The sequence below is a fragment of the Spermophilus citellus genome (genome assembly GCF_964194105.1).
Source record: "Spermophilus citellus genome assembly, chromosome: 18".
Classification (NCBI taxonomy): Eukaryota; Metazoa; Chordata; class Mammalia; order Rodentia; family Sciuridae; genus Spermophilus; species Spermophilus citellus.
Genome location: NC_138200.1, coordinates 11,956,481 through 11,971,587, shown reverse-complemented (window position 1 = coordinate 11,971,587; position 15,107 = coordinate 11,956,481). Strand labels below are relative to the sequence as shown.

At 51.6% G+C, this 15,107-nt stretch overlaps 2 protein-coding genes across 2 annotated transcripts; both read right to left on the bottom strand.

Annotated features, from left to right (window-relative positions):
- Positions 1 to 825: 825 nt before the first annotated feature.
- CD79A (CD79a molecule) lies at positions 826 to 4,266 on the bottom strand. Its single transcript, XM_081273084.1, has 5 exons — positions 4,035 to 4,266; positions 2,370 to 2,663; positions 2,011 to 2,129; positions 1,395 to 1,463; positions 826 to 1,246 (listed from the first exon to the last, which is right to left on the bottom strand). Exons 1-5 carry the CDS (start codon positions 4,111 to 4,113, stop codon positions 1,133 to 1,135), a joined length of 675 nt encoding a protein of 224 aa, XP_081129210.1. The 5' UTR covers positions 4,114 to 4,266; the 3' UTR covers positions 826 to 1,132.
- Positions 4,267 to 8,030: 3,764 nt separating this feature from the next.
- Positions 8,031 to 15,066, bottom strand: RPS19 (ribosomal protein S19). Its single transcript, XM_081274302.1, has 6 exons — positions 14,983 to 15,066; positions 14,435 to 14,505; positions 14,061 to 14,161; positions 9,396 to 9,579; positions 8,892 to 8,946; positions 8,031 to 8,097 (listed from the first exon to the last, which is right to left on the bottom strand). Exons 2-6 carry the CDS (start codon positions 14,503 to 14,505, stop codon positions 8,071 to 8,073), a joined length of 438 nt encoding a protein of 145 aa, XP_081130428.1. The 5' UTR covers positions 14,983 to 15,066; the 3' UTR covers positions 8,031 to 8,070.
- Between the last annotated feature and the right edge of the window lie 41 nt (positions 15,067 to 15,107).

The following is a 15,107-nucleotide window of genomic DNA, read 5'->3' as shown; positions in this document are numbered from 1 at the left end:
TTCTGCGTCCCTGTCCCCTGGTCCCAGTCGCTCACTCCCTCTCCTGTGGGGTCTTTCCCTCCCTGGCCTGTTGATTGACCCTACTGTTCCTCCTCTGTCCCTCTCCCCCTTATAGCCCTTCTCTCTCCCTCTCTCATCTTTCTGCATCGCTGTGTCCTACTCCCAATTTTCTTTGCTTTCTCTGACAGTCTCCCTGGCCAGCCTCTCCGTGTCCTCCGTGTCCAGTTTGCGGTGGACCGTCTTTCCTTCTGTCTCTTCCCTTGCTGTCTCTCTTGCCCCCTCCTTATGCCTGTGCCTTGGATTCCCTGGGTCCGAATCATCCCTTCTTCCCTCGCTGGCTCTCCTGACTGCCTCTGTACCTCTCTGCCTCTCTCCTTACTTCAGTGACTGGGTTTCACAGCCTGTCACTTCCCCCTGGGTTTCTCCCATGTCCTCCCTTCGGAACAAGCCCCACAGTATAGTCCACTCTTTCCAGAGCTTAAAAAGGCAATAAAAAAAAAAAAATTGGTAGCCATGATACCCCTTCCATTTACCCCCTTTGCTTGGGGACAGGGGGAGGGCTGAGGCACTACAGGGGGCCAAACCAGTCCTTCTGTGGGGGTGGGGGCTTTGCCAGGAGACTTCCTGTTCTGGGGGTAGGGGGGTGGCCAGGTCTGGCTACCTGGTCCAGGTGTAGGGAGTGGGCAGGGCATGGCTTGGGCCCAGAATACCGGGTCTGAAGGAGAAGGGGGCTTAGGCCTGGACTCCTGGGTCCCAAGGAAGGAGGGGGTGCATCCTCGTGAGATCCATGACTCCTGCCAAGATCTGCAGTTGGGAAGGATTTATTATCACTAAGTGGCCATGACAGATCCGGGAGGAGGGGGTGACACTAACGAGGCTGTTGTAATCAGCTCCCCTAGAGGCAGCGATTAAGGGCTCATTACCCGCTGGGGAGGGAGCCTGGGAAAGGCAACAGGGGAGGGCTGGGTTAGTGGGGGAGGGCAGCCTCCAGGGAAGAGTGGGACACTCCAAGGGGGAAGATGACTCAGGAAGCTCCCAGGAAAGAGGAGAGAACATTCCAGGAGAGAAGCTGGAGTTGGCTGCTCAGAGCAGGCAGGATAGGTCTGGCAGCGTTCCTGTGTAGAGGGAGGAGTCACGGTTTCTCCAGTTGGACATCTCCGATGTGGAGGCTGCCCACGTCCTGGTAGGTACCCTGGAGGCCTCTGGAGATGTCCTCATACATGGAGCAGTCATCGATGTTCAGGCCCTGGAGGGACACCAAGGGGCCAGGGACATCAGTACCCTGACACCTGGGATCCCTGCCTCAGTCAACCCCAGGGAGGGACCCCTTGCAGGGATATGTTGGCAGGACCCCCAACATACGTATTCCTGCCCTGTCCCCACCGTCCACTTACTTCATAAAGATTTTCATCTTCGTAGTCATCCTGGGTGTCCACCCCAAACCTTTCATTCTGCCAGCGCTTCTGTGGGGTTTGAGTGGGTGGTAGGAGGAGTGAGTAGGAGGAGATGGTGAAGAATTTTTCAGACCCTCCTGGATGCCAATAGTATTTTTCCAGAAAGGGTATGGGACATGCCCAAGGCCATGTATAAGCTATGTGACAGGTCTCTCTGGGTTCAAAGCTAGTGTCCTTTTGACTGTCTCCACTGCATTATTATTCTTCAGGATTGGCAACCACAACAATAACAGTAAATAATAATAGTTGTGCTGTGGCCTGCAGAGACGAAGTGGCAAGGACTGAGGACACAAGTCCTGTGTACCTTGCTGTGGGCTACATCTGCAGGGGACTGCACTTCTGGGTGCAGGCAGGAGGATGAGAGACCCTGGGTGCGTGAGCATCTCTCTAAGGAGGAACAGTGGGGACAAGTGAAAAGGGAACAATGAGAACGACCCTCTGGCCCACACCACTTAAAATGCTCTTGTTGTGTTAGTTCATTTAACCTCCATCTCCCCAGAGAGGTGCATGTTTTCATTCTCCCAAGCTTTGGGGGACGGAACCCTGGGGGTCTCACCCTGAACAACAGCAGTGTCCCCGGCACCACAGCACAGAACAGCAGGATGATACCCTCGGCTGTGATGATGCGGTTCTTGGTGCCCTCTCCCATGTCCAGGAAGGGTCTGGGGGGTGGCTCTGTGAGGAGGGGTTGTTGCTTAGAGCCTTGGCACCTCCTGTCCCCCAGTTCCTTCCTGGTCCTCTCCCTCCCCCGGCCAGGCCCAGAACCCCTGAGCCCCGGAACCGCAGGTGCGAACATCAGTCACTGTGTTCATCCAGTTCCAAGCCCAGGACAAAGGCACTGGCTCTATCCCCACTTCACAGATGAGGAGAGTGGTGTCCTAGCCGGGTGGTGGGGGACAGGGCGAGGCTACTCACCTCGAATACGCAGGTAGGTACCGCAGGAAGACATTGATTTTCCATTATCTTCCACTCGGCACTGGTACACGCCCCCGTGGCTCTTGTTCACTTTTGGAATGGTCCACTCGCCCTTGGAGCCTTGGCCGGAGCCCAGGAACTGGGGCGGATAGGAGTGGTTGCCCTGGATGATGAGCCACCAGGTGACATTGGGCCTGGTGGCATTGTTCTTGCACTGGAGTCGGGCCTCGTCCCCCAAGCTCACTGTCACAGATGGTGGGCCCCCATGCACCCACAGGGCCTGGCATCCAGGGCCTGCAGAGAGGTGGGTTGAGTCAGGGACTAGGGGTGGGGATGCAGGCCCCCCGGGAAGCTCCAGCGCCCCTGGAGCACGGCCCCTCCCTGCTCACCCACATTGTGCTTTGGCCTCTTCAAATTCTGACTTTTGAGTGTTTGGTTTTCTAGGACTAAAGTGTCCCTGCCTAGACAGCTCCTCCCAGAGTCAGTGCAGACAGCAGCGCAGCCCAAGTCCTTCAGGTGCGTGTTCCCATCCGCAGCCTCAGGCCAGCCCTGCGCCCAGCACTTCACCCAGGGTAACCCCATGGCAGAACCCATAGTCCTGGCTTCCCTGAATGTGGGTGGGGGGCGGCTGAGGCTGAGGAGTGAAGGGGGTTGTCCAGCATCAGCAAGGTTGGGGCTGTTCGAGTGGCTCTGGGGCTCAGACTCCCAGTTCCCTAGGCCTGTCCCTGCCTGGCATCCGGCAAACAGTCTAGGCCTGCCTTGGCTTGTGAGCCTGGACCTGTCCCCAATTCTCTGTAACTTGAAAGTGTCAACCTAGGGGGCCTGGGTGGGTTTATTCCTTCCCCTGGGCCCAGGATTGGGAGGCGGGCATCCCGGGGTGGAGACAAAAGTGTCTCAGAGGGAGGCAGGGGTGGCCCAGTGGCCACAGTGGTGTCTACTCTGGCCTCCTCCCAAAGCCCCAGCTCTCAGACTCCCCAGTTGGCTCCACTGGCCAGCTCCCCCCGTCATCTGGAGGTAGGAGGAGGAAGGTGGGAAGTGGGGAAGACAGATGAGTTGGGGAAGGAGGTGAGCAACCTCATGGTCACAGGCTTCAGACTCAGACGTGAGCTTCAGTCCTGTTCCTAGGGTCACTGGGGAGAGTGTTCTCACAGCCCTTGCCAGCTGGCCTTGGGTGGGGGAGGGGAGGAAGGAGGGACTAGAGATGAGGCATGCCCTCCCCTCCCCCCACCCCACTTGCCCTCCCCCCGCCCCCCCTCACTGAGAAGGGGCTGCCTACACAGAGGGCAACTTTCATTTAGGGTAGAGGAGAAAATGTCTGCTCCCCTTTGACTCTTAGTGCCACCCCCAAGTCCCCTTCCTGCCCGCAACTATGGTGTTCAATCAAGAGCCACCTTAGTTCCTCATTTTGACTTGTGGGGACAAGCAGGGGGAGGGGGACTTCTAGGTCCTCCCTCCCTCCATGGGACTGTGGATGCCCAGTCCACTTCCAGAGCCTCCTCCAGGCTTACTGTGGCCCAGGTTGGGCCAATAGCTGCGATTTCTGCAGGGGTCTTCCCCAGCTCCCCCTCCGCTGGCCCCCCTCCCTGCCCCCACTACCTGCGCCTGTCCTCCCACCCGCTGGCCTCCTTCACCCCTTCGCACAGCACCTGCCCTTTGGCCACATACCCAGGCAGGCTGCAGACAGCAAGAAGAGGCCGCAGATGGTGACAGGCAGAGCTGGAAGGACTCCTGGACCCCCAAGCATCTTCTCCCAACTGGTAGGAAGAGTCGTGCTGCAGCAATTTTGGGGTACCAGATTCCACTTCAAACCCCGCCCCACTTCCTGCCCTACCCTGCCGGAGATGGGCTCCACTGGTCTTCGCTGCTAGGCCTCCTGACTGCCGGCCTGGGGGCAGCCCCTGCCCCTTTGCTTCAGGCTGGTAGCAGCTGCCCCAGAGTAGGGAGAAACTACTTTCTGCACCTGCAGAGGCCGCAGTTCCCCTGAGGCGTGGCTGCTGGGTGGGGGCAGAGGCTGGTTCAGGCCTGGGGACAGAAGCTTGAGGGAGCCAGAGTTCAGGGTGCCGGCTGCTGACAGTCTGTGTGGTGGTTCTGAGCTCCGCTTCTGTCTGCTCCTTGACCTTGGGCAAAACTTGTTCCCCTCTGAGCTTGTTTCCGTACTTCTCAGGGTTGGGAACGAGGATTTTCCCTCTTCTGAGTCTTGGCTATTTTTTTTTTTCAGTACTAGGGATTAAACCCAGGGCCTCGCTCATTCTACGCCAGAGCTCTGTCACTGAATTGCACCTCCAGCCTTGGCCTTGGCATCTGTAAATCCACAAGTTGAGGAGCAGAGGATCTCCTTGACATTGTGACATGAGACGCTGTGCCCAGCACCCAGGAGTTAGAACCATATGAGCACTGTACTAGAGTTCTTTTTTGGGGGGCAGGGCAGGGGAGTACCAGGATTGAATTCAGGGACACTGGGTCACTGAGTCACGTCCCAGCCCAGTTTTGTATTTTATCTAGAGACAGGGTCTTATCGGTTGCTTAGCACCTCGCTTTTTTATTGGAGTTCTTTTACATGGGTCTTCCCACATGGGACAACATAGGTCATTCGCCACTTTACAGAGGAGGAAACTGAGGTCCTGAGAAGGGAGGTTATCACTTTCCCGTTGTCATGCAGTCTAGGAGTGATCTTGAGGGATTCAAAGGCATCTTTTTGTCCCAGGTTTTTTTGAGCCTGTCATGCTTAGCCAGGGAAATGAGGTTTGAGTAGGGAAGGAGGGAGTTGATGAGATACTTGTGAACAATTAGGGGACCCATGTACACACACAGAGAGAGAGAGAGAGAGAGAGAAAATTCATGCTGGGTGCAGTGGTGCATACTTGTAATCCCCACAACTTTGGAGGCTAAGGTAGGAGGATCACAAGTTGGAGGCCAGCAGCCTGGGCAATTTTGCAAAAAAAAAAAAAAAAACCAAAGTGGGAGCTGCGGATGGAGCTCAGTGGTAGAGTACCCCAGATTGAATCTCCAGTGCTGAAAAGAGAAAAGATCATGGCAGGGAGATTTTTATTAGCAAAAATCTAGAGGCAATCCAAAAAGTCATTTACAGGAGAGTGGATTCACGGGTTGTGACAACCAACCAAATACCACAGAAAAGGGGAAGCGTCAATAGGCTGCCTCTCAAATAATGCGAGGATGAGAAAAAAATCTAGCACGATGCAGTTGACTTGTTTTCAAAAGGCAGAACAACACTGGGTACTACTTTAGGATACAAGCCTGTAAAGGAGGTTTAGTCCCACATAAGGTGACAAATGCCCCGTTCTGAGAGGGGTTACTTCTCAGGGAAGAAAGGAGGACGGGGTTGGAGCACACAGAGGACTTGGCCAGTTTGGGTCTTTATTCCTTGTGTTTCATTTTTGGTTTGTTTCTGTGGTACTGGGAGTGAACCCAGGGCCTTGTGCACACATGACATGTGCTCTACCACTGACCTGCACTGCCAGACCCCCTTGTGTGGTCTCTTAAGCTGGGTGGTAGGTGTGTGGGTGGCTGTTATGTTGTTATGGATACTCTTTTGCATGCCGGAAGTATTTAATTTTTTAAAATATATTTTTTAGTTGTTGATAGACCTTTATTTTATTCATTTATATGCGGTGCTGAGAATCGAACCCAGTGCCTCACACATGCTAGGCAGGCGCTCTACCATTAAGCCATAACCCCAGCCCATATTTAATAATTTTTTTAAAAATGCAACTGTCACCCACAGAAGAGCATGGGCTTCAAGAATCCAGGATTCTGTGACTTGCATCTCAGTTCTGCCAACTCACGGGTCATCTGAGCCTCAGTGTCTTCTCTTATAATATGGGTACAATTCCTGTTTGTGAAAGTGCACGAATATTATGAAGGCAGCTCCTAGGACAAGTTTAGTTCTTTTCTGTTTCTAGAGACCTGCCCTCTTCCTTCCAGAGGCCCAGATGTTCTGTTGGACCCCTGTTGTCACTGAATAGCAGGTTATCAGCCCCTCTATGCCTCAGTCCCTCCTTCTAAGGCCTTCCCAGGAAGAATCATGGGTCCAGAGCTGGAAGCCCTAGGAATTCACATTTTTCAGCGTCTTTCAGAAGCTGTTTCCAGGCCATTGGCTGCCCCCTAGCGGTTGGATAGGCAAAGCTGCAGGATTTCAGGCACATGGTCCAATTTACTTAGCACCTCTTTCTGGTGCCCCACCCTGTACAGACCAGATGCTTGGCATTGGGTCCTTCTATTAGCTCTGGGAAGTGTTTTCATCCTTGGTGGACAAAAACAAAAAACAAGATTCCAGAACTGGATGTTGACTGGTCTGGGGTCATGCCAGGGAGTGTAAACTCTTGTACCTCATTTTCTCAGCTTTTTTTTTTCTTCTGATAGTGCTGTAGCAGGACGGAGCTGGTAGTTTGGGTTCAAATGGCTCTGTCACCCTCTAGCCATAGGACATCTCACAAATTACCTCATCTGTGATTGACTTTTCCTGCCTCCAGTATATAGCACTTGGGTGTACAAAATATTCTGAAGTGCCTGGTGGTACATATTGTTTATTCAGTACCAATCTTTCAGCACTGACAACCTCCAAACTGGGAGGGGTGGCAGCTTCATCTCCCACATGGTGCGGGAGCTGTAGGTTGTCCATCTTAAATGCAATGCCAACTGTCTACCAGGAATGCTGCCCTGAGTCAAAGCTTTATGTGACTGTTTTGCTGAATCCCTTACGGGTAAGGGGGAGTGAGAGGAGAGGGAGGATTGCATGGGGAGTCACGTGCACAGTTGCCCAAAATTAGGAGCAGAGATGGACTCTTTTCCCTCCCAGTGTTGGGGAAGGAACCATCTTGCTCATGCTAGGCAAGTCCTCCACCATTAAGCTACATCCCCAGCCTATAGCTGCAATTTAAAACTTGCCCATCTCTCTAAACTCTCCCTCCACTCCAGGTTTTGCTTTCAAATGGATCTGGCTTAAGTATTTTGGGAGCTGGGTACCAGGTAGTCCTAACTGCCCCAGTAACAGGGATCTCTTCAGGTGTAAACTTCATGGGTCCAGCCCTGTGCAAAGCTCTAGTAGTTGGCTCCATCAACACTTCCTTCCCACGGTTCTAGGGTTGGATTTGTTACGGGGATAGGCCCACCCTGCCCATGCAGGCCCATAAATAGGTACCAGTCTGGAAAATCACTTTGGGCAGCAGTGTGCACCTGTAACCCCAGCAACTGCAGGAATGCAACCCAAGTAACTTGGTGAGACCCTGGAGGGGGATGGGTTTGGGAATATAGTGCAGAGGCTAATTACTAAGGGTTCTGTCCTCAGCAAAGCCCCCAGCAGAATAGCACTAGTTCTGCAGGTCCCTCTTCACTTCCTCCCAGGAAAGACACATGGGCTCTAGGACCATCCCTACTCTAACAGATGTCACCTCTGCAACCCAGCATCAGATTTGTCACTGCTTAACCAGTCACCCTTTGTTTCTTGTTCCAGAGAACTGCAAACACAGGACGTGGGGGAGGGATACAGTCCCCTCACCCACTGCAGGAAAATGTCCAGTTAGGGAGGTGTTTGAAGTGGGAAGACTGGCCTAGTGCTCTGCCAGCTACTGTTCAACATAATCATCTAGAGACCCGTGGTCCCCAGGAATGTGCTTTCAGTCAATCAAGAGATCCAGACCAGAATTACGAATGAGGCAATTTATTAACCCAGCATCCTTTTGTTCTAATGCTTCTTGTTGGCAGCTGCCACCTGTGGGAAAAGATGAAGAATTCAGATGAGTGGTGGGGTCTCTACTGTGCACTCCACTGGCTACAGTAACACGCACACTAAATTCTAGATGCCAAATGTACTCATTTAATCTTCATAACTGAGGTCATCTTCCCATTTTACAGGGACTCAAGCAAATGGATGAGTCCAATTCTGCCCACTGCCCCATGAGGGGAATGCTAACCATCAGCACAGATGTTGCACTAGGCTCTCCTCCAACTCCCAGAGGGCAGACCCCTTTCATTCTTTTGTGACACCTAAGTGACTACACATTTCAAGGCTTCTAGGAGGCCTGAGCCAATGATTAGGAACCAACACAGAGCTCATGCCAGGACCCCTTAGGTCCTGGCGCTCCTGCTGTACTGCAGCCTGTGGAGGATTGAATCCTCACCCCCCAGTGCAGGCTGGTGAGAGTGGGTCATTCCATGACAGGGAATGGAATAGGGGTAAAGGGATTTTGCCTGAGTGTCATCCACCCAGGATCCGGGGCCTGACCCAGCATGCTGAACCCACCTGCTGCCAAGTAAGCACAAGATATGGGAAATGGAACCACCAGTGTGTGGGGGCATATGTGCCCTATAGAGGCCAAACACCACCCTGGCCTGGGCTCCCTCTACCCCAACACCCAAATTTTCGATCAACTTAAGCAGAAATGATCTTTTTTTCTGCTGAGGTATGCCCTTCAGGGAAGGAAATAAGTCACATCTACATGACAACAGGTTCTGGAAATTGGGGGAGTGACTGAGGGTCCCACCCTGAACAAAGTCACATCTTACCTGTCCAGCGATTCTGTCTAGATCTCTCTGTCCCTGAGGTGTCAGCTTGCGGCCCCTGAAGGAGAAAAGAATCTCAGTCATTCCCTGTTGAGTACAGGCTCTCAGCCCCCTCCTCTTGGCCACAAGCCAGGCTTTCCAAGAAGGTACCTGGCTGAGGGACCACATGCCAGCTCCAGCCAAGTCCCACCCAGGCCCTAGTCAGTTGCATTCCAACGAGCTGGGGGCAGGAGCACAGGAGCTCTCCCGGGAGCTGACTGGGTGTCGTTTGTGCAAGCATTAGATCAAAAGCCCCGAAAAATCAATTCGGAAAAGTTAACGAGCAGGCTAATGAAAGCGGACAGTCGCTAAATTACCTTCCTGGAGCCTGAGGAAGTCAGCCAGAGAGGTCGGGGTAAGGCCCCCTCACTGTTTGAATGCCCTGCCTGGCCCTGAGAAGAGGCAGGTGGGAGGCACCCGACAGCTTCAGTGTATGTGACCTGGCCCCCAGGTTCCCTTTCTGCTTACCCATCTTGGTCCTTTTCTACCATTTTCAGTCCCTCCAGGGCTTGGAGGACGCGGCGGGCCACACTCTTGGAGCCTCTGCTGAAGTGGCTGGGCATGACACCATTTCTTTGACGTCCCCCATAGATCTTGGTCATGGAGCCAACCCCAGCACCACCCCGGAGGTACAGATGCCGTGCTGTAGAAGCTGGAGGTGGAGCAAGAGGGAGCTGAGAACACTTCTTAGGCACATACAACAGTTCAGTGAGAAAACACACATGATGACCACTTGATGTGCCCCCAACCAGCCCTCCCAGTTTGGATGCTCCCAACTTGGAACCCGCAGCATGCCCTCCAGGACACAAGGGTTCTTATCCCTGGACTGGCTTGATCAAGTCTCCCCCGGGGGCCAGCCTCATTGTCTAAAAGGCAAGTTCTAACAAAACCCAGAACTGCTGTGGAATGGGAGCATAGGTCTGCTAGACCCTGTGCCAAATGCCCTGCACACAATCACTCATGCATTAGGATGGCCTCAGAAGCTGGACTGATATAGCCTTAGGCAAACCACTTAACCTCTCCAGGAGCAGGAGAGACAGTCCTCCAGCCATCATATGGCTCTACCGGCTGGGGAACACAAGGGCCAGAATCTGCTCAAGTGAGCTCTCTTCTGGTTCTGAAAATCAATAGGGTGAACCAGTGATTCAGTTCAAAAACTACTGACTCAGAGCCAGAGGCTAGGCAGTGTTCTCTGTATACAACGAACCAAGTGTGACCAGGGTACTTAAAAGTTCTCACTGCTTCTGGCCTCTGCTCACTTTAAAATCAGGGCTGGGGTCTTGGCTCAGTGGTACAGTGCTTGCCTAGCACATGCAAGCTCCTGGGTTTGATTCTCAGCCTGACATAAAAATATATAAATGAAATAAGGGTATTGTGTCCAACTACAACAAACAAATAAATAAAATCATTCCATCAGTTTTATACCTTCCCACTTTACTGTAGGTCCTATCTCTGCGCTGGGGACTTTTTACTGTAGTTCCGCCCCTCTGCCAGAATCAAGAGACTATCTTGGCATAAACCACTTCACCCCTAGTCTTTAGAAAACGCCATCCCAGAATGAACAACCACCTCTGTCCATGGGCTTTCATCTGGTTGTGCCCTGCTTAGGAGACCTGCTCTCCTGCTAGGGGTTAAGGGCTCAGGAAAGGCAAGAAGCTGTGTATCAGAAGTGGTACAGGCAACCTTGGTCTTGCTGAGCCAGGACCAGTGCCCAGAGATCCAGGGTCTCAGCCTGGGCTCAGTGTGCAAAACAGGTGGCCAAACACTGAGCTAACAGGCAGGTGGGAGGCAATCTCATCAGGGCTCCTTATTAGTAGTGCCACAAAGCACATATATCCAGCTGTCAGGAGGTAGGTACAGCGGCACCAAAGGAGACCATTAAATTTAATCCCTAAATACAGTGACTGGTGGGAAATAAGCGCCATCAAAGCACCCTAGTTCTTTCAATTGGGGCTCACAATGGAGAGAGAGTACAAGGCCCTGCTACCCCATTATTTTTTTTTGATAATTATTTTTTAGTTTTCGGAGGACACAACATCTTTGTATGTGGTGCTGAGGATCGAACCCAGGCCACACACATGCCAGGCGAGCGCACTACCGCTTGAGCCACATCCCCAGCCCCCACCCCAGTATTTTTGACCCATAAGAAGTGAAGGAAGGGATTTACTTCACTGGAACTCTACTATAAAACACCAAGTTCTGGAAAGCACTGGCCTCTTTTCCACCCCCTTGAGACCTGGGCCCTACTGCCACACTTTGGTGGAATTAAAAAAGAAAAAAAAAATCCAGGCCATTCTCGATGAATTTGTAGGCAAGTTAGGCCTTGTTACAGACTGAGAGCCCCACAGGCCTTCTGTACCCTAGTACATTCTTCTTCCTGCTGGGCTGGGGGACAATAGCACTCTGAACTCGAGACAAGCAACCCAGCTTTTTTGAGTCACCATAGCACCAACAGTTTATGCTAATAAGCACAGACAGGTGGTTGTATCCTGACCCTAGTCAAAAGTGGGGGGCTCTGCCCTGACCTTTCTCTGACAAACCAAGGAAAAATCACGTTCTTGATCTTGATTTGCCCCTTTAATTTTTCTGTGATGCTTCCTAAGCTTCATTTCATGACTGAGTCCCTGACCCTACACAAGAGTCAGAAGGACCAGCCTTTACCCTATAAGCAATAAGCTGTCTTCAAGTATTCTAATTGAGCATTCTCCCAGTCAAATACCCACCAAGACACCACAGTGGATTCTCATCTCACTCCTAAGCAGGTTTTTCTGAGAATTAACAGGCCAAGAGACCTAACTAGGGTGACACTACCCTGCCCCTTTAGGTCCACTGCAGTCTGATCTTGAGCAACAACAGAGCCTCCCTTTAGAGATTATCTGTTCTCTATCTCCATCTCATTGCCTTGAAACTTGATCCCATAGTCCTGCCTCACATCCAGACCACCTTCTGCCACAAACTTCTTTATTTCCCACATCTGTATGTTTCTTCACTGTACTCCAGCCTCTACCTCCTAAGGGGGCAAAATAGGCCAGATCTCACCATCCAGAGAGAGAAAATACAGCCTAGAACCTATGGTTAGACAGAGCTGGCCTGCTAATGCTCCCAAAGCTGCTTGAAAAGTCACTCTACCTCTCTGTACCCACATTAGGTGAAAAGCACATTAGATTTCAGAATAGACATCAGTAAGCAAGCATCTTTTGTAGTGGATTAGAAAATAACTTGGCTTCTGCTGCTGTAGCAGTGTAAAAAACAGGCACAACAGTACCCCAACTCCCTATATCACAGCGCCATTGGGAAAGTGAGGTCCAAAAGGGAGCTTTGGCGCTCCAGCTCCATTGGAGAACACACACCCAGTGTGAGATGTCCAGGGAAGGGCCTGCTAAGCAAAGGGCTGCAACTACTGTATCATGACCAGCAGATTCACCCCCAGGGTCTTGATCCCATTTTTTAATCATTCCTCACCTTTAAAAAAAAATTGGTATTTTGGAGGAGTCCTTTCCAAGCAGTGTTAAGGATGTATTTTGATATCACTAACTGGCTGACCCTGAACATGTTACTCAACCTTTCTGAGATCAACTGTGAAGCACGCAAAAGCAATTCTACTTCAGGTTTTTAGTACATGCAAATCATGCAAAATGTCTATGCACCTCAAATAATGGAAAAAGCTATTACATTGTCCTAAACTTAAATCCAAAGCTTCTTTAATCTCTCTTGAGGCATTGCCAAAAAACACTGAGGACATGTGTGTCATTCAGGTCTTGTCACTGTTGTGTGCCCAGGGAGCCAGCTTTCCTTCACCATCCCCACCTTCCCTTTTTTGGTACTAGGGATTGAACCCAGAAGTTTTTAACACTGACCTTCATCCAAGTCCTTTTAGTTTTGATAGGGTTTTGCTAAGTTGCCCAGACTGGTTTCAAACTTGCAATCCTCCTGCCTCAGCACTCTGAATTGCTGGGATTATAGGCATGTACCATCCAACCCGACAACCACCCCCGTTTTCTAAAACTATAGTGGTGGGTGGGTGGATATGCTACCCATCCTACCCACCTCACAGAGTTGATCTTTTAGTCCTCAGAGGTCAGAGGTTGTGATGAGTCATGTTGGTCCCCTGTGCCCAGTCCAAGGCCTGAAACAAAGTGGGCCCCATGGACATTTGATGCATGAGTGCACAACAAGTCTACAATATGTTGCTAGAGCTAACCAACTTGTACCAAGGCTGAGGCCAACTGATCTCAGGGTCATTCCTGAAATCTGCCAAACTGTCTCCTAATAATGACCTTTGCTAGTTTGGAGCCCCCACTTCACAAAGGGAGATCAGAGAGGTCAAGATCCCATAGAAGACCTGTGCAGAGGCTGCTACCTTAATACAACCCAGCACTGACCCCATCCCTGTAAGTTAGACCTATAAGAGTGTGTGATGTGTATACAGTCTAGAAATGTCAAAACAGGCAAGAACTAGCACTGTGAAGTTAGCAAATGTATTTATATTACAACTATAAGATAAAAAAAAAAAAAAAAAAAAAAAAAGATGAGAGCTGCCACAACAGCAGAGGGTGACCACAAGGTCAGGGTGTTTTCTTTACAGGCACTTAGAAATCAAGATTAGAGCAAGAAGTTGCCCAGATCCCAACCATGAAGTGAGAAACAACTTGCTAGAGACAGCAGGCTAACATGATGATCTGAATAACAAAAACAAGACAGCAGACTTTAATTACTGTGCAATGGGCGCTTCTAAAATTTTGACTGGTTTAAATTCATTTAATCTTCATGATAATCCTGCAATAGTACCATCATTAGCTCCTCCATCACTAGGATTAGAAATTGAAAACATAAGCAAATTAAGCAATTTGTCCAAGGTTATGGTTAAGCAGTGGACATGAATCTGACTCCCTGAATGCAGAAGGGATGTTGCCTCTCTCAAGTGAAGAACTTCTAATTAAACATGACCACCAATTTGACACCAAGCTTTCCTCAAAGCTCTGTTAAAACCGCAGTTATTAAAGTCTCAAGTCACATAACATGTGGCAACACAAAAGTCTCTCCTACTGCAACCTTGGGAGGGAGCAAAATGGGTTTGTGTATGGGGTCACCCAGCTTCCCACCCTTAGCCAAGGGCCCACACATATTCCTCACCAGCTCGTGTGTAGAACCAGTTCTCATCGTAGGGAGCAAGCTCTTTATGCTTGGCCAGCTTGACTGTGTCCACCCATTCGGGGACTTTCAGCTTGCCAGACCTAGGACAGAAACAGGAAGGAAAACACAATTCAGGAATCTCACTAACAATTTTACCCATATAACCCCTTCCTTTGAACATAACTTTAGAAAGAGGTTCCAAGACACAAACAAACAGGCTGAAACGCAAAACCACCAACCCAGGCCTCATACAGAAAGTGCACTCTTCACATGGAAGCCCCACACAAATCTCCCCTCCCTCCCCGAACAGGAGCCTGACGCGCTCACGTGCCAACCGACAGACTGCGTCCACTGACCTCAGCCCCCACACTCACTTTTTAAGGAAGGCTGCCAGAGCTCTGACGAACTCCTGCTGGTTTACGTCTTTTACAGTAACTCCGGGCATCTGTGAGAGAAAGTCCGACATGTGACCATAAGGTCTGGTGGCGGTCTGAACGAGGGCCCGGGCCCTGGAAGCCAACTCGGCTCCTCGGCGATCTAAGCCGCAGCACCCGCGTTAACCCCCAAGGCCCACTTCAACTCCGGCCCTGGCTCCTGTGGATCCCACAGAACTTACTGGCGCTCGTCTCTGTGGGTCCCACCAGCCCGGCCTGGCCCCAGTTTGGGAGCTCCCTGCACAACGCCACCCCTCAGCCCCGGGATTCTGGATGCCCTTACGCACCCCTCAGCTGCCCGCCAGGCCCTCTCGGTTCCGGACCGCGCGGAGCAGGCATGTCCGGGCCTGCCGCTCGCACGTGGTCGCGGCTTCTGGGGGCGGGTCGGCCCCGCGCCGTGCTCACCGGGGCCATGAGGCACGCACTCTTGAGGTGGGAAATTCGGCCCCGAAGCCCCATGCCCAGCCCGTGCCGGAGCGCCAGCTTACCGTGCGGCCTCCGCGCTGCCAGCCAGGGGAAAGGGAGCGACGGGGTTTCCCGGGCGCACAAGTCGGGCGTCAAGTCTCGCGATACTTCAAAGTTCTCGCGATAACAGGGCTAGAGTCGGCGGCTC